The following is a 20455-nucleotide window of genomic DNA, read 5'->3' on the forward strand; positions in this document are numbered from 1 at the left end:
GAAGATATGTATCATATTCTGATGTCAGATACTGTGTGTATGTGTGTGTTTGTGTGTGTGTATGTGTGTATGTGTGTGTAGGTGTGTGTGTGTGTGTGTGTGTGTGTGTGTGTGTGTGGTGCTTCAATAAATATAATACAATCATTCGGAATTGGAAACCTGATACCTGTAAATTTCTTGCTCGAAAATACAAACGCAAACCAAAAGAAGTATGTTTTAACAAAGTATAATACATTATCATCGATTTGATTTTGAGTTCTTGAGGATCTTCAAAGGTTCATTAAATCAAAATGTAAAAGTTAAGTACTAAGTGAAGAAAGGGCCATGACCTCGTAAAAGACTGCAGTAAAACAGAAAACAGAAAGTCGAACTTGACTTAAATCTTTTTAGTGTAAAGGCTCGTGCAAACAAAATAATTTTAGCCCATGAAGTTCTCCAAACGTTATTTAGCATATTCAAAAATCAGAGGCATTTTCAAAGTCAATACGTGAGCAAATCTCCGTATTTTGTTTTTGATGAAAACAGTGAAATTTAATTTGCCAAAAGACCGTTTAAAATTAAGTACTAGATGTGATTTCAATTCGTGGCGTGCTGAGAGGAAACGCCATTGAAAGGCAAGAGTCAAAGTCAGAAAGGTGCCATAACTTTAACATCAGCTAAGTCCAGTTAAGCATAAGCACCACATCAAGTCTTATTTCAGTCCATTAAAAGCTTCAAACATTTTTGAGCAGAAACTATTTTGTGACGGATGTGACGCTACTCGTCGGGTTGAGACGATTGGACATTACGAATGCTATATATTCTACCCATTGATATGGCTCGAACAGAAATATTAAATGCGCAAAAGGATGACTTCTATAATAGATATTAGTCTTGGAAATCAAATATTCATAATTTGAAACAAATCATTATTTAAATATAAGAATTACTTTCGTTACCAGGTTTTGAAACAACGAGAATTGGTATTTTCTGGGTGTAGTAGTAATTCATGGAAAGAACTAAACCAACAACCCTTCAACTGCTTATACAAAACAATAAATTGCAATGTTCAGTTCATTGTGTTAGTGTTGCCATGTACAAAACATGTTAGGGTGCTTGCAATATCCAGTATATATCTGCCTTCCAGGAGCATACAGCTCCTCAATACTCTTTTCCTATTCTTTCCAGCTGCTACTCAGAGTTGGGAATGGTAGGTGGACAGCAGGTGATTTCCTTATCATCAGCCGGGTGTAGATATGTAAGTACCAGTTATTAAGTTTTTAACACACGTATAAATTCACACACACCGGACAGAAATACCCTATTTATGTTGATTTGTTTGCTGCTACAGGATGGTCCCAATCTGACAAGTCAGATGTCCAGATAGTTTACACTGCAAATTTGTCAATATAGGGTACAGGATGTCGGACTATGGGCCCTTGAAATGGACTCAGAGAAGAAAGTATGAGAGCAAAATTTGCATTGAGCTAAAATGTTACAAAATGGCAGTTTTGAGTATGCTATATCTGATATACTATCCTGTAATTTCAATATCAACAGACCTGCATGAAAGGTGAGGAATGCAGCAGTCGAGTATTATATAAAACGTCTTGAAATGAACGTAACTTCTAAAATCGTTATGAAACGAATTGTATGTATATGCAGATTGGAGAGTGAACATTAGTTTAAAGGAAGAGAAACTCATAATAATAGTATATATCTTTAATATACAGTTTGGATTGTACTTACACGAGATTGGGCATGCGATTGGTCTTTTACACGAACACAATCGGCCGGATAGGGACGAGTATGTTGAGATCATTTGGGAGAACGTGCAGCCCGGTTTTTTGGACCAGTTCACCAAGTACACATCAGAGGCCGTTGACCAGATGAATGTCCCCTACGATTACTCTTCTGTAATGCATTACGGTGTCACCGTAAGTTGTTACTTTGATAATATTCTCATTGAATCTCCTTGATCTGGTATTCTTTGTATAATGTATATATGTGTGTAAATATGTACACGAATATGCATACAAACACACACGCAAACACACACACAGACCCAACAACATTCAACAGATTTAAAGAAAGGAAAATGTGTTACCATGTTGATGTGCATGGCAAAAACATTGGACTATTTAAAGAAAGGTAACAAACATTTTTACAAGACTTCGTTGTGTCTGGTCTAGTGTATAGAAAATTAATATATAACCTCTATTCTACTTATTACGATGATTATAGACACATCGACGTCCATACATATACACATGTTACATTTTGTCTCAGATATGTCTCATTATTCCAGTTAGCGTTAAAAAACGGAATACATCCATTTCTAGTTTTAAATAATGTAACCATCTGTCTGTTTCTTGGGTTTGTCTGTTGTCGATGATCTAGCTAGGAACATATTTCTTCCGATCATTCGTCAGCTTTGCTTCTTTACACCGAGATAACACCACGGCTGACTGTCATCTTAACAGAAATATGATAGTAGACATATGGGGTCAACATGTCGTATCGATGTATAAAGAATGGAAGTAAAATGGCGGACAGATGATCGCCATCTTTATTTCCTTTCTATTTTCTTTCTCACCTTATCAATACCGTATTCAGGTGATACTGATTCTAATATAGGACATACACCCTGTGTCTGTGTCAGAACACAGTCGAGAAGAATGTACTTACATTATATCATCCCTATGATAGGACATACACCTTTTGTCTGCGTCAGAACACAGTGCAGTATAATGTAATTACATTATATCATCCGTAAGATGGGACATGCAACGTTTGTCTGTGTCAGATATACACCTTTTGTCTGTGTCAGAACACAGTCTAGTAGAATGTATTTACATTATATCATCCATTCAGGAATTCTCCAAGGGTGGAGGGCTGAAAACAATGCGTGTCAGGTACCCAGAAAAAGAGGCTAGCATAGGACAAGTGTACATGAAAGAACTGTCATTCACAGATGTAGAAATCGTAAACAAAGGTACAAATGCCCCGGTAAGTGCTGAATTTTTCTGATTTTATATTTTGAAACATAATTCAATTGACTGACTTCAACTTTAATCAACTGATGACTTTTATTTTAAGTATAATGATCACATTAAACAATGGCATACGTTTTACTTCAAAATTTAACGACTTTATTTCAAACATGTAATATGTAAGGCATACCGTCCAAATTGTGGGTCAGATGCTTGAAACAGATTGAAGACAAAATAGGTTTGTAACCAGAACATAACATATGTTTAAAAATGATATTTCTTTAATCCATAAACTTGTCCCTATATTTTTTTGTGATCTGGTGCTAGCCTGAAAAGTTCAAAATACGTAACAAATATTTATGTGCAAGTAATAAAAAGTAATTGTATTACCTCTTTATCCCAGCAAAGTGTGATCAAAGCATCCAGTGTTCGGGTGGCTACGTTGATGAAAACTGTCGATGTGTTTGCAAAAACGGTTCTCAGGATTGTCAGGCCGGAGGAGGAATACAACCTTCAGATAGTAAGTAATAAGTACGACATATATATGATACGGAATAACTTGAAATACAAAGAACTAAATTGCATTGTTTGAAGGGAGAATTGGCCAGTACGCTGGGTTTCGCTCACAAGGAGGAAAATATAGAAGTCCAAGTATCAACAGACTGATTTCTTATTCTTTGGTTCAACATGCTTTAGAGTTTTAAAAACCTCAGTGGATCCCCCTGAGTACTAAGGGGCGAAATATAATATGTCACTTGCACCCTTCTACTATGTCGTAAGAATGAATCCCCCTGGGGTGAAGTAGATTACTGCATTTGCATCCTGCAACTATGTCGTTATAATGTATACCATGCATACTAGAGGGTGTAGCTTATGCCCGTTGCACTTTTCTTCCATATCGTAAGTTGTACTCCGCTCCAAACAAGAGGGTGTGAAAATATGCCCGTTGCACTCGTCTTTCATGTCGTATGAGGGAACTAATAGTGGGATCATTATTGAGATGGGTTGTGTCCCATAATCATGATCACACCTAGAAGGTCTTAAACGTTTTGAAAGAAACATTTATACTGAATACTACTAACTGTTTAAGAATTTCATCTCTTTTGCTTATGTCCTTTTGTAACTTTTTCGACATCAAAACGGATTCTTCACTAAATATCCTAGATAATACTTATGTGTCTTTCAACCCTATCCAACTATCCATGCATACATGCATCTCAAATACCTTTAAATAGAGATTCCCACGTGTCGGAAGCAGTATGTCGAAGACAAGAAACACACAAACACACGCACATACATATATATATATATATATATATATATATATATATATATATATATATATATATATATATATATATATATATATTGTATGAGAGAGAGTGAGAGAGACATAGAGCTATGTGATGATGAATCCACCGTTACATGACTTAAAACAAATGTTTTGAAGCAAACGAAATAGTAAACTCACGCAATTGAGACCCCCATCACTCTCTTACATAAACTGTAAAGGAAAATATTAAACTATTGAGTTAATAAAAAAAGTATCATTCCTTTTGAAAGCAACTGATAAAGTCAACGGAATGTATACATACTATTTGAAATCTTTAGTGACTTAAAATCAGCCCTAAATCGGCCATGCAGGGTACATGTTGATGAAATACTAATTAGACCTTATTCAATATTATCCTACTGAACAATCTGATTAGATCTATTTAAAATCTTCAGCTTGTACCAACAGGATTAATGTCGACATAGTCATACAGCTGTTATCATATGGGCATTGAGAGACATGGCACTTATTCCAATAATGCAGTATGTAATGACCCTTACTATATATTACTTTATTTGATAATCATCCTTACTAGGAGATAGTCTCTCCATTATTATAGTATTTAACTACTCTTACTAGGAGATAGTCATTTAATTACTCTACTATATAATTTCCTTTACTAGGAGATAGTAATTTAGTTTATTTAGTACATAATAACCCTTATTAGAAGATAGTCATTCCACCTCTTAAATTTATAATGACCATAACTTGGAGATAATCATTCCATTACTTTACTATATAACTAGCCTTACTAGGAGATCGATATGACAATATTGCTCTGACCCATAAAGCTGTTCAAATATCCATTTTCATCTGCAGCTCAATGTCCACAACATTTCACAATTCGTTATTATTAACGACGTTGAAGTGGATAAATGTATACCATGATTAGAACGGCACAATAGGTGCCAGTCAAATTAGATTGTTTTGTTTGTCTCACTGTCAAAATGAAGACAATAAATGCCCCATTAGAATACTATATTCAGAAGGCAAAGTCCGCAATTCGTAGTTTCCACTGAAGATGCATATATATTATTGATACAGTAAGATGTAACTGTTACAAATCTTCCCTTTGCTCGATGAAAATATGAACCCATAGATCATGTACTACTTTGCACTGTGAAATGTTGTATTATGGGTATGTACTACTTGGCGCAGTGGAACATTGTAAGATGGACAGATGCTATTTTGTACTGTGAAATGTTGCAATATGCACAAGTAATTATTTGCACTGCGGAATTGTTAAGACTGGACAATGCTAATTTGTACAGTGCAGTGGTGTAATATGGATAGGCACTCCTTTGCTCTTTAGATCGGTGTGAGATGGGCTGGCGTTACTTTCCACTAGAGAATGTTGGCATCTTTGTTAAAATATTCACAAAGTTCATTATAACGAACCACAAACATAAAAATATACATATTATTGCCAAATTAACTTCTTCATCGTAATTTTTGTTTTCAGTTAAATGCATGTTTACCTGTTATGTTAGGACTTTGTTCTGTATTATAGGTACATGTGGTGTAAACGAATATGGCGAGAACTGGAAATGCTTTGTGTGGGCACAACGCGGCGAATGTGAGGCAAATCCCTCCTTCATGACCAAAGCATGTGCCAGGGCCTGTGGTCCGTGTGGTCTCAAGAGAAAGCCAGGTAAAGACGTTCAGAAGGAATTTATTTTTATAAACATTCGTCATCCTGTTGCTGAAACAGCTTGAATGCATTTCATAGTATATAAATCATAACGCACATTGGTGGTGACATCACATCTCACACTGCTACAAATCGTATTACTCAATGCTATAGTAACGTATTCGATTTTATTATTTTTTAGCAAGTAAGAACAACATCTAACCTTTCAAGATAAAGTTTGCATTAATATTTTCTTTTTCATTTATTGATTTTTATTTTAAAATATCAGCTTAGTAAGTAGTGTGTAAAACATATCATTATGTTTTCTTCGCAAATAAAATGATCAATCACAATTTTTAAATTTTCTTATTATAGGTGGTATTAATCGTAGTTAGTTAAATTAACACATGCTTCGAGTACAAATTTAAATAATTTTATAGGGACATCTGCTAAAATGCATCCAAGTGACAAATGTCTGACGTGGTCAAGGCGTGGTGATTGCCTGACCAATACAGAATGGATGAATAACTATTGCTGTGGGACCTGTGCAAACAGTAACATTAAAAGTAAGTGTCCCCATAATACTCTTACGATGAGCAAGGGCCATTGAATGAGAATAATTTTAAACACTAAGCATGATTTTTCTTTGTTTTACATCACTGTATGTTGTATTTGTTGTTATGTACTTTGATGTGGCCCCATACAAAGTAGTTTTACAAACTTATTAGTCTGTGAAAGTGTCTGTATAACTGCTTCTAAAGGACGCGAACACTCTTCTTTAATTTATGTATTTATAAATGATTATTACGGAACATCTGTTTATTAGTAATTATACACACAAAAATCACTCCTATCAACGTTTATGTTCTCGCAAACAGCGCTTTTGTATTTCAAAGACAAGATAAGCTTAATATCGTAGAAAATAGACGAAATCATTATTTGTGTCCCTTTATTATAAAAGCACCTTGCTGATGACAATTATAAGCGTTTGGACACACACAGAGCACCCGTACAGAGGATCCGTACTGAGGACAAAAATGATCACCTGATTAAGAGGGAATTTATTCCTAACCTTTATAATTTTAAACATCGCTTCAAATCTCAGAAATAACTTACAGATTTGCATTGTCCCTAATTGGTTATGCTACACACATAGTGTGTATAATATTAACGTATAAACACGTTCACCATTGCGTAAAAGTTATTGTTTTCTTTTAAAGAAATTCGAGTCATGACTAGCATTAAGTATTTATTTCAGATTTTTTAAAAACTATATTTCAAATCTTCAGAAGGTTAATGACTTTATAATTTTTAAAAAGGTGAGGATACGGTCTGAGCAAATCAAATGATTTCACTCCCAGGAACATGGTTGAGTTTTGCTACTTTTCCGATAATGAACATGTTTCACTTTGTCGATTGGTTGACCATTTGGTAAACAGGTTCAAGTTTGTGTTGTTTGCCATTGTGACAGGGTAACTGATTTTGAAATTACTTTTCCAGCTGGTTGCCAAAACAAATACAATAATTCCATCGAGTGTGACCGTTGGGCTGTCGAAGGTGAATGCGAGGCTAATCCTCTGTGGATGATTCAAAATTGTCAAAAGTCGTGCCGTGCATGTGACAAACCAATACCCACACAAGCGCCAGCCACAACTCCTGCTCCGGATATTGGTGTGTTAATTACGAAACAATAATATCACTCTGTTTGGATTATAACTAAAAAATTCTAGAAACAATATGTGCAGTAAAAGGTTTCGATGTCATCTTTTTAAACTTACGTCACGATGGATAATTTGATATGATACTATTTTCAGGAAGTAATCTTGTTTAGTGTAAATGATTTAAACAATGTAATACATAAACTTGTATCATTTTTATAGTGAATAATGTTCATGTTGGATCAGACGTGTTGAAAGACAACCGTGAATCATTTTAAAGTGAACATAATATTAGTGCTAGCTATCGAAAACGAATATTTAAGTTGGAATGAAATAACTATTTCGAGGAACTACTGACAACAGTACGAATATTCATTTTTCCAAAAGCTGAACAATGACACTATACCGCCTATTTCCTGGTTTCTATATTTAGAGTGGAAAGACGAGAGAAGTGTCAAAGCTAATTTTTCTAACAATAATAAAAAATGCATTATAATATGGAGATTTTAAAATAATGCCTCCATTATTGTAAGAAAATATCGCTTCTCTTGATCTCTTTTCCACCAGAGTTGGGGTTAAAATAAACTTGAGTAAAGACACAAGAAAAAGATTAAAACAAAAACATGCATCATAAAGAAATAGGCATATTTAGTATTACTGTTATACAACTTAATAAGAAAAATATAAGATATACAAAACGTGGCCTATTTTCTGAGTGTTGCATAACATATTAAACCGGGTTTTAAATAAACCTTCCGCTTTTCAGGAAACTGTACAGACAAGCACGACGCATTTCAGTGTCAGAGCTGGGCTCGGGCAGGGGAATGCGACAAGAATCCAACGTGGATGGTACCAAATTGCCAAAGAGCTTGTGGAAAATGTTCTTTATCCGGTAGGAAATTACTAGAATGCATGACCGGGCTTAATGCCATTGTGCTGGTACTATATTTTACATTTCGACTTGTTCTTACTTGCCCTGTCCCCCCGTTTAAATTTCCAGTTAAACTAATATACTTATAGTTTCGAAAACCCGGACCATTTGACCAATCACTCGAAGCCCCTTTGGAACAATCCTTTACCGCCCATTACTGATTAAATTGAAGTTTTCTGCGTTTAAGATCCGAATAACAGTCCATGTGCGTACGAATACATGTAAGACAATTATTAAGATACTGACGATTATGCAAATATTACCCGCGCGTTAAAGATGTTCGTCTCCAGTGGGTATCTTGAGAGTACCATCTCATATCTGCGTAGGTTCAAGTCTCGGGCTCGGCCAATGTGGAAACGTGAGACAGATTGCCAAGAACTTCTCGTTGGTTCTTTCTCGGAGTTTCCAGGATACATCCTCCACCGTTTATACAGACCGACGGGTATAGACTATCTTTTGATGCAATTTGTGCTTTAAACCTTATAACACCAACAACAATAACCTGTATTGAAAAGACGTACTAATTTGGTTTCGAAGACTTCAAGTTGCATTGCAGTCAAATACTTCATGTGCCTCGTAGCTTTTGTTCATAATTGGTAGTCGTTGTAATCAATAAAATAAAACCACGTTTCTTAAGTGAAAATACATGTGCTAAATTGTATTATGTTTTGTAACCGAAATGTCTATATACGAATAGAATAGTATCAATTTACCATAACATATTTTATTAGATTTTGAGACAGTGCTGTTTAAGATGAAAACGAATGGGAATGTCATTAATTCTGCAATTTTACCTTGATAGTAAAATACGAATCCCACAACACTACGTTTATTGTTTGACTTTTACTAACAAATTTCCACCTATTTGAGAACTAACCGTTACTAGCGTCAATGCTCGGTTTTGGAAATCATTCTTTAACGACAAGTCTTTCTTGTCTTTAACTTATAAAACCCCTCATCTTTGACATTATTATTAGTATTGTTATTATTTAAATATTTTAAATTTAAGTATTTTAATTTAATTTATATATTGTTTTTACCCTTTCATAATCATTGTATTTTTTATATAAAAAATTATTATTAATTGAACTTTACAAAAATTAAACTTAAATTATAAATTTAATTTTATATTATTCATAGTTATTATATTATAATACATTTGTAATTTTATTTGTCATTAGTATTATAATTTTATAACATTTAAATAATTATTATCATTAATATTTTTATTTATTTATTTAAGTATTATTATTATTATTACTATTATTACAAATGGATTCTTCGGCTTCCACTGTCAGTGTCTATCCCCAACTTGCTTTAAAAAATTAACCTGCTATAATGAATCGTGGTTATACTAGATATCTTTTATGACCAAGCTAGGGTCACTTTGTCTGCTTCGTGGAGTTGATTTCGTTAATTTTGGGGTCTTCCTATATTGGCATATTGCATGCTAAAACTTGATTAACATTCTACCACAAAGTACCCTTGTTTGTCCAACATCTCGATTTTGTAAAGAAAATATTCCATTCTCCAAATAGGTTGCATGAACTTATACAAATTTTAATATATCAAATGTAATTCTACATTATTTTATAGTTATAATATTATACTAATTTTATAATTTTATTTATTATTATTATTATAATGTAATAATATTTAATTAATTATTTAAATTATTATTTATTTAAATATTTTTTTTATTTATTTATTATTATCATTATTGATATTATTATTATTATTATTATTATTGGTCGAAAGTGTTCCTTCGACTTCCACTTTCATTGCCTATTCGTCACTTGTTTTAAAATATTAACTTGCAATAATCAATTGTGGTTATGCTTTATATAATTTATGATCAAGCTATGGTCCCTTTTGTCTCTACTTCGTGGCGTTGATTCCGTAAATTGTGGGGTCTTCATATGGTGGCATCTTGCATACTAAAACTTGATAAACATTCCATAAAAATGCACACATTTTATCCAACATCTCGATTTTCTTATGAAAATATTACACTCTTAAATAGGTTGCATCAACTCACACAATGACTTTCAATGTGATATCTGGGCTGCACATCGGGAATGTGATAAAAACCCTGGTTGGATGCTGGTGAACTGCAGGAAGAGCTGTGGGCAATGTAACAACAATACCACTAACACTTCAACAACGAAAAGTTCAGCATCTACAACAGCATTGCCATCAACAACCAGGAACAGTACACAAAGTAAGTTTAATGAGAAAACGTTTAAATAAATCAAATTCCTGGCAAATATATTGTCTTTCTCGCCATCTCTAACTCCGATATTGTAAAGTTCCACTTGACATGGAGAAAATATGTCTTATAAGGAGGTACATTTTCATAAAATCAATAATTTATTGTCGCAAATTTGAAGATGTTTATTAAGAGACAAATTGATAGATAGCTATGTAGAAATGTAGTTTGATAATTTGATGGGTATGTAGACAAATCTGTATCCATTATATCTTTACATTTGCTGTTCAAAGAAACACAATAGATAAGTTGGTTTGTATAAAACAAGTACATGCATAACCTTGAAAACGTCAACATATATTCACCATGGACAGAGTTCAATAAAAGTATCTGTACATTACGTTGTTTCCGATATATATTAGACCAAACCACTTTTTGTCTATGACTCACTGCTCACGCTTGATACATGTTTGTGTGAGGCGTAGCGACACAACTGAAACATGTATTTCATTTGTTTAAATGTTTTTACTATTTAATAATATTCAATATGAATTGAAGTTAGATTTGTAAGTCACTGATTTGGTTGTATTTTCCTATGCCAGGACGAAAATGTAACTGATTGATTTAACTTCTAGTCATCCATATAATGTTGCGTGCATGTATTCTTTGCTTAAAGTGTTCTAAATTTAATTCCACAACAGGTGAATGTAAAAATCTGAAAAGCGATAACAGGTTGTGTGACGCATGGCCAAAGGCAGGGCACTGCAAGACGAATCAGTATGTGGCATTAAATTGTGCCAAATCATGTGGCAATTGTTCTGATCAGGGTCCATCGACATCAAGCAACTTAAGACTCGCCAATCCCATAGCGAAGACAGCGATTGAAAACCCACTAATAAATAAAGTGAATGAGCAGGCACCTGCTGACGATCCAAATGGTAAGATATGGTATGGTATTTATGCGTATCTCTGTGTTTGGGAATGTGTGTGTAAGCGTATCAATATGTTTGGGCATGGGAGTGTAAACGTATTTGTGTTTTGGCATGCATGACTATACGTATATGTATATTGCGGCATAGTCGTGTATGTGGATCTTAACTTGTCATGGCATGGGTAGCTATGGTGAATAGTGTATTTACAAGTGTGTAAATGTGTCTCTGTGTTTAGGCATGGGTGCCTATGCATATTTGAGTGTTTGGGTATGGGTTGCGACGGATATGGGTGACTATTACAAGTGTGTAAGTGTATCTTAGTATTTGGGTATGGGTGTGAATGTGCATATGTGTGTATTTTGGCATAGGTGGCACGGCTAAAAGTGTTGCAAATGTAGAAGTGTATGATTGTATTTGGGTGTCGGTGTATATGCGTATATATGTGTATTTCGGCATAGGTGGAATGCCTTTGAGTGACTGTTACAAATGTGGAAGTGTATCGTTGTGTGTAGGCACGAGTGTGTATGCGTATCTGTGTATATTTGGGCATGATTTTGCATGCGTATCAGTGCTTATTAGGGCATGGGTTTCTATGTGTGTATGTGTACCTATTATGGCATGGGTGGCGACGGCTAAGATTTTGTATTATAAAAATCATTACCTATTTTGAGAACTATAAACGGAGCATGCTGATGCGTTAATAATACGTGTCTTCTCGTCCATGTTTAGTGTCTGTTCCTTTTTTATTTTTTTTTAAAATTCTTTCCATGGAGGTACAAACTTAATTAGTCATTTATCTATAACCTTCAGGTGGCTGTAGAGATGAGAAAGATACCTGTGAAACCTGGGCTAGATATGGTTTCTGTAACAATAACAGGGCTCAAGCAGTACAACTGTGTCCAAAAAAATGCAATCTCTGTGATCAGCGTCAGGGGTAAGTCTTTCTTCTCTATTTTGGTATCATTTGGAATGTTATTCTTTTAAACAGTTATCGTTTCTTTGGATTAGTTGAAACCTTTTGATTAAATTTTAGGATGAAAATGTTTGCGTCAAAAAGCAAACCAAAGCATAAAATGTTTCATCATGAGAAATATACATTATAAAGCATACTCCTATATAAAGTATAGTCGACATTGCTTTAAGTGCACACATGTTCGTATGTGAAGCATGAACACGTTGTTGCATATTAATCAAATGATAATACCATCCTTCATTTCTTTCTTTGCTCCAATAATACCATACAAACGTGTGGCAATTATGTAAGAATGATTTAGTCTATTTTTTATATGTTGATTTAGTCTGCTTATGCTTGTTTATGATATATTCTATTTATGGTGTTGACTGATACTTTTTTTGACGGATGATAGATAGATGTTACATACAACTATTAACACTTTGGTAAAATTATAAAACATTTTGATAGCGTAGGTATTGTCTTTATGAATAATTTTAAGTACAAATGCATTGTAAGCAAGCTCATATATTGAAAAAAATCATTGTAGTGGACAAATTTAGTGCCATGTCGGGTTCTTGTAGAGTTGCTATGGTAACCTTACAGAGCTTTAGCTCAATGTTTAATAATAAGATATCACATATATCAGCGTGAGAACAATTTAAAAGCGGCACCGACACAGGGGCGATATCACATATAGAACTGCCTTCACTTTCTAATTAGAAAATATGTATTTCATCAGGTAATATGTATTTTCTACATTGAATTCATTATTCTTTTTCTCTTTCGTCTTCTTCGTTGTCATCTCCTTCTTCTTCTTTCTCTCTCTCTCTCTCTCTCTCTCTCTCTCTCTCTCTCTCTGTTTCTTTATACACCATAAGAACATAAAACACTTTAAATGTGCCTACGTTGTCAATATGGGAAAGTTTCCATGATGGAATGTGATAGAAATCCAAGCCATAGCACGAAGATTTTAAATATTAACTTATTTAAAATAATTTCCCACATGAATAAACATATTCAATATAGTATTGAGTAAATTTAATAGGACCTGTTAATGTTTAAACAGCGACAACTTTTGTCGAAATACATCACAAATTCTACGATAAACACTATTGTGTAAAGGTAAGTCCCCCTAATGATTAAAATGCCAGAAGTACAAACAACAGTTGATGGCAATGATGTAAAATACTTAAGTTCGCCTTATGCAGAATCAACCAAAAGAAATCTCTGCATCAAATAAAATATAAAAATTTGCCTAGAATTTTGTATATTGCGCGAGAACGTTTTCTGAACATTTTCAAATAATTTCAAATAAATAGTTTTCTTAAATATGAGGTACTTTCAAGATTTGTTCGTCGAGACAACCATGTGCTTTTTGCTCGGCAATCAGATTGTTCCACTATGTATGAAGTATGTGCTTATTGGAAGTGATTATTCCTTTCCCTTAGTATCTAAATATCGAAGAAATCAAAAATGGTATACCGCTGAAATGAAACTAAATTTTTTATATTATCATAGTTTAGTTTTAGCTTCTGTCACCGAGCGAGACCACCGATTATCAAGGCTACGTAACTCTCAGATTTAATTGAAGGCATATAAAAAAATCCACAAATCATAACACTTATTATACCCTTTAATTTTGATGTCATTGTATGAAAGCTGTTAGATACTACTGAACACTGTCAGATACAACTGAATACTGTCAGATACGACTGAACACTGTCAGATACGTCTGAATGCTGTCATATAAGACCACAAACTGATACTCTACCCACTCCAGTAATGTATGCAGTACCAATTCTCGCAGTAAACGTGTCCATGTAAAGAAATGTACAATTTGAGGACCGATTATATGCAGAAATGCGGTTTGCTTGGCTGATGCGTTAACTACACCGACACCGACATAAGGCGAACCTTTAATGGAAATGAGTTTTGACACCTTCCCATCTGTAATAAAAGAATAAATGAGTTTTGCAACCTTCACATCTGTAATAAAAGAATACATGAGTTTTGCGTACTTTATCTTAAAATAGATTCAGGAACATGATGTAGATGATCTGCGTATCGTTACTCGCGGCTTTATTACTCGACACAATGCAAGGTCTCAATTTAATTTGTGCAATATTTCTCAATGTCTATTGTCTTAAAAATTAAATAAAAACTCACAACAAAGTCTATTTAATCATACCTACTCGGCATAGCCTTTTTGTTAGCAATGGACTGTAGTGCTAAATCATCATCTTGATGAGTCTAAGATTTTTGTAATTGATTATATTTGTCTAGGTGACATACTTGAATCAATATATTGCTCAGTAACTGTTGAAACTTCATTCTTTAAATTGGCTATTATATATCTTCAGCACACTTACTGCGTTTGAGTTTTAAATCGTTTTAAATCGTTAACATAATGTCGACCTTTGTCTAGACAGCATTCAAATGTGCATTAACATGGACTCAAATAATAAGAGTATTAATTTGAAGGTTTATTTTATTTAGACCATTTGACGTATCACCTGTCTTGTTTTCGTTGCATTTTAGATTGATACTACAATAATACATTGTTTGAAACGTGAGCAAAGTGTAACCAGTTTAGTCAGAATCCATTCTGCACGAATGCCTACTGCGAATCAAATGACGTGTGCCCAGTATGTTGAAAGAAAAGCCAGACAGTAAATGATAAAACATTGTGTTAATTAGAAGCGAGACCATAAGCATTGTGTTTCATTTGTAGATGAATCATTAGCACGTTTTTAGTGTTATCTGTAATCGCCATCTCATTTTCTCATTATCTAGCAATTATTCCAATGAGCGAGCAAATGATATTTTCCTTCTTTGTCTGACGTATTATGTTGTGAGCTTTCGCATCTTTTAAACATTTATTACATCTTTATTCATTATTTTAACTCATATGAATGAAAAAAATACTTATCTACATTAAATTGGTTATTCTTTAATATGTTTTAGCTATATAATTATATTTGTAAGTATTAGGTGACTGTAAGGATTCTCTCACACTCAAAATGAATAGAAACGAGGGATATGCAATACTCATGGCTTTTTAATTTCTTTAGTTTTGGCAGAGATATGATTTGTTTCATAATAATCATTAAGGTTGTATCTTTTTCTACATATTTTCGCCGTGCGTTTCGTTCTTCTGTTCGTTCATTTTTGACAATGTTTGTGTCCGCATTAATCATGAATACCACTGATGACAGGAATTTAAAACTAAAGAGCGATGGAGGTGTTTTGAAAATTGGCATTAAATTTCAGTAATATCGATGCATGTATTTGGGATTGAGAAATGGGGGTTGGAAGTTACTATCATTCGCGGATGATTGGTTTTATTTCGGTTTCTTATTATACAGCAAAACAGATGGGTTATTTAGTGCCGAATATATGGATTGAAGTGCTCTGCTAAACGGCATACCGTCGTGAATCAGGCATGTCAACTACTGAATCATCGCGGAGTTTTTATATTAGCTCTTATGTACGACATGCAGGATAACTCTTTTGATCCATCCCGCATTGTCCATCCCGTGGGGGCGAGATTTAAACCAGAGGGTAAATAACCGAAAATGTGCAAATGTATATTATTTGGACCAACGTGTGAGGAAATATTTTCGAATATGTAAAATCAACGAAATCACCAAAATGTGTGTTTAGCAATTTATTTTTCATTGAAAAACATTTTTCAATTTGTGTCTTTTTTATATTTCCTAAAAATTATTTTATTTATTTGTGAATAAAGAACATATTTATGGTCTTGCCGCCTTTACGTTATTGTTTTTTGTTTCCAAAGTAACGTTGTGCTAAGCCAATGTTTAAAGAGAATGTTTCAGTGATAAAGCCTAAAACTGAATCCTTATGACCACGCACGTGACCAGAAATTCCTGAATATAATTAAGGGACAAGAAAATAATTGCAACAGCTAGAGGTGATTATTCTGGTTTAAACTGAAACCAAACATGCATTTAATTAATTTAAATTTAAACAGACATGTATATAATAACATTCAAATTTAAACTAAACATGTATTTAATTAATTTAAATTTAAATCAAACATTTTTTAATTACCTTAATCTTAGTTGAAGTATATTTTAGGTAGCGCTAATAATAATTAAGATCTGGCTGAGTTAAAATGGTCACTATCATTATAAACTCGCAAATCTTTTGTCTCTAACCAGACACAGGTCTGGTTCTTTGGAATGTTACTGATTGGCTTTTATTGCAACAGTCTGTTTGTCGCCACTTTCGTCATCACTTGAGAGAATACTACTACTACTACTACTACTACTACTTCTACTAATAATAATAATAATAATAATAATAATAGTAATACAAGATGCGATCTTATCTGTTTTCTAGAAGGTATAATTGTGCCAGAATATGTCACCACCGGATTAAAAAGTGATGCACCCAATTAGATAGCTCTAAAAATATGACTAAGATAACTAGGTCACGCAGGTAGTGAAGAAGATTCATCCATACTCCACCACAAATATGCACACATATACATATATCCAAACATATGGACCCAAAGACACACATAGACCCACATGCACACACACATCGGCCCACATACATGACATATAAACCAACATACATACACACATAGACCCACAGACAAACACATAGACCCACAGACACACAAACACATAGGAACACAGACACACACACACATGGACTCACAGACACACTCACATAGACCCTCATGCACACATACTATGGCAAACAAACGACCACAAATTAACTCACAGTCAGTCACGCACAATATTACCAACACACCCATAGACCTAAAGACACACGCATAGACCCACAGACACACACACAGACCAACAGACACATACATCGACCCGCAGACACAGACATATAGTCGCAAAGACACTCACCTCCTTAGACACACATACACACACATATACCCACATAGACACACACATAAACCCACATACACAAAACACATATACCCACATTCACACAAACATACACGCACATAGACCCACATACTCATACATAATAACCAACACACCCAAACGCATTGTCCCAGTGACACACATACAAACACTTATATACACATTGGCCCACAAACATAGACACACACTTATACCAACATGCACACACAAACATTGACCGACAGACACACACACACACACACACACACACACACACATACACATACACAGATATGCCCACAGGCACAGGCACACACACGTAGACCGACATTAATTTACACATAAACCCAAAGAGGCACATACATAGACCCGCAGACACGTTCACAAATTCCCACAGACACACACACACGCAAACACCCACACAAACACACGCATATACCTACTGACACACACACATAGACAAACATGCAAACATAGACCAATATACACAAACACATATACCCACTTACACAGAAAAACAGACACAACAAATATACACACATATACACACACATACGCCCACAAACACATATAAAGACACACATGCGCACATACATATGCCCACATACACATACATAGACCCACAAACGCACACATAGACGCACGTACACTTACATAGACCCCAAAACACACGTATATACCCAAAAATACAAACACATAGACCCGCATACACACATAAACATACACCCACGTACACACACATATTAACCTACATTCCCACATAGACTCACATACACACGCTGGGTTAATATTGAGTCAGATGAAAATGCACTTAATGTTTGTTTAGTTTTCTTGAGCTCTTACATGTATAAATATTATGTAATGCTCCTTTCAAGCTCCCTGAACTAATGATTCACATAGACACACACACACAAACACATACAGACATGTGAGAGCATAATTTCCTGATACCAAGTCTAAATGGTCAAGCCCATATCATAAACCGTAACTATTAAAAGCACTGTCTCCAGATTGGCTATACTCCGAGGTCAGTCACACAACAGTGAACCATTCCTAAAACGGCTAGTTAAAAATCGCCCTCCCACTCGAAATGCATAAATGTGCTGACACCTCATACCAGCGTGTTGCATCATGGGAGAAACGTGTGTTGATTTCATACTTTCTCTACTATGGAAAATATTTATATGCAGCCTAGCGAGCACCGGTAGCGTTACTGTTTCCGAGTTAGACATATAACACAATTCATTTTACTATATGTTCTCTACATTTATTAATCAGTACTGACACTGTGTGACAATACAGCATGTAAACAGAACACATATTTCACTTCCTGATCATCAAAAAGGCCTGATTACTCGCTGTGCACTGTCGCCGAAATACACACAGACAACAACACCCGGAGCTCGTGTTATCAGGAATAAATAGTTACCTTTCATTCCATATCTAACATGCATAAATAAAACTCTTTTACCACCACCAAACTGAGAGAGGAAAAATGTTCTAAAAATAGACTAGAACTACATTCGTGGGTACTGAACTGGAAGTATTAATTGTGACCCGATTCCAGTCGATAGTGTGCATACATCCGGGTCCTGCCAATCTGTGTACAAGTAATAGCTTGAAAGATTTAGCAATTCAAATTGATCTTAAATCGTTTTCTACCATAACATTAAAAACATCTTCAGATACATTAAACTTGTTAGGTGGATGTTTCTTAACTACAAATGCAAACAAACAAATTAAAGAACTGTACATAACAAACACAAATTATAGTCACTGTTTGCAATATGCCGACGAAACTTATATCGGCTGTTGTGATGGCTTTCAAAATAAGCTCCTGTCGATAGTATTTCTTTTAAAATAGATTTACTGGTGGATAGCACGTAAGAGAAAATGTAAAGCATCGCCTTGCAATAAAAAATATATTCGTGTTATTTCTATCGGGCAGTTTATTTTGATATTGTAATTTTACTTTCATCATTTTGAATTTTTTTCTACTAAGTATTATGATTTACTATAATGAATATCTTGTTATAGAAGCCCATGATTCAGCCTGGAACTCAGAGTAGCGACATGTGACTGAAGATCGCAGACGATGACTGTGACGATGACAAATGATAAGAGGTTGAAGAAGAAGATGATGAATTAAGGTTTTGAAGAAGGAGAATGAGAAGGTGAATTTATTTGCGACCTAGCCATGTAGTGTGTCCCATTTACAAGGTATGAGGATTATACATAATACAGTTAGATCATAAGAAGCGAGATTATGCTAATGGCATGAATGGTTTTTAAAGAAGTAAATTAAGTTTGAATATTGAAAATCGAGTTTTGAATATTCTGTTTTATCCTTGATTTTACCTGTGCTTAGTTTAGATAGATAAGAGTATAACTATCTACCTAACCACGAGCAATTATCACCTTTATAAATCGTGATCAATTTCTTATTTCTCTTATTTATATATATCGTGATGGAGACCGGATTTGACGCTTTGCACCCTCTAACCTTCAGGTACATGTCACCCTTCTGTATGACCTAATGGTACTAAATGATACTCGGATATTATAAGGAAGAAAACTGCATCAGTAGGTAAGTATTTCGTTATTGATAATATATCATGACTTTTTTTAATCTGTACTTATTATGTTTCATCTCTTTCTTTAAAAATCAAATCTTTTGTAAGGTTTCTAATTGTGATGCAAATTTGTGAGGGATCGGTCATCATTAACAAGGCGAGTTGCAATCTTAAAGTCTGTATTCGTATTGGGACACTCTATACATCACCTAGTAAAGTATACAATATACCATATATTGAATGAGCCTTACAATGCTCCATCTATCTAATTATTTTAATAATTGAGAGACCCGAATTAACAAATAATGTATTTTTCAAACATATTAATTATATTTAATCATCGATAAATTCACTCATTTCTGACATTGTTGAA

General features: G+C 34.2%; 1 protein-coding gene across 1 annotated transcript in view; it reads left to right on the top strand.

Annotated features, from left to right (window-relative positions):
• LOC149800473 (blastula protease 10-like) overlaps positions 1–18843 on the top strand; it is a 33960-nt gene extending 15117 nt beyond the window's left edge. Inside the window, exons 5-10 of the mRNA XM_089958440.1 lie at positions 1168–1237; positions 1713–1916; positions 2854–2988; positions 3376–3492; positions 12476–12599; positions 18788–18843. Coding sequence (XP_089814566.1) covers positions 1168–1237; positions 1713–1916; positions 2854–2988; positions 3376–3492; positions 12476–12599; positions 18788–18843 — 706 coding nt within the window. The remainder of the gene's footprint in view (positions 1–1167; positions 1238–1712; positions 1917–2853; positions 2989–3375; positions 3493–12475; positions 12600–18787) is intronic.
• Positions 18844–20455: the final 1612 nt, after the last annotated feature.

This window comes from Sinohyriopsis cumingii, chromosome 5 (assembly GCF_028554795.1).
Source record: "Sinohyriopsis cumingii isolate HCF-2022 chromosome 5, ASM2855479v2, whole genome shotgun sequence".
Classification (NCBI taxonomy): Eukaryota; Metazoa; Mollusca; class Bivalvia; order Unionida; family Unionidae; genus Sinohyriopsis; species Sinohyriopsis cumingii.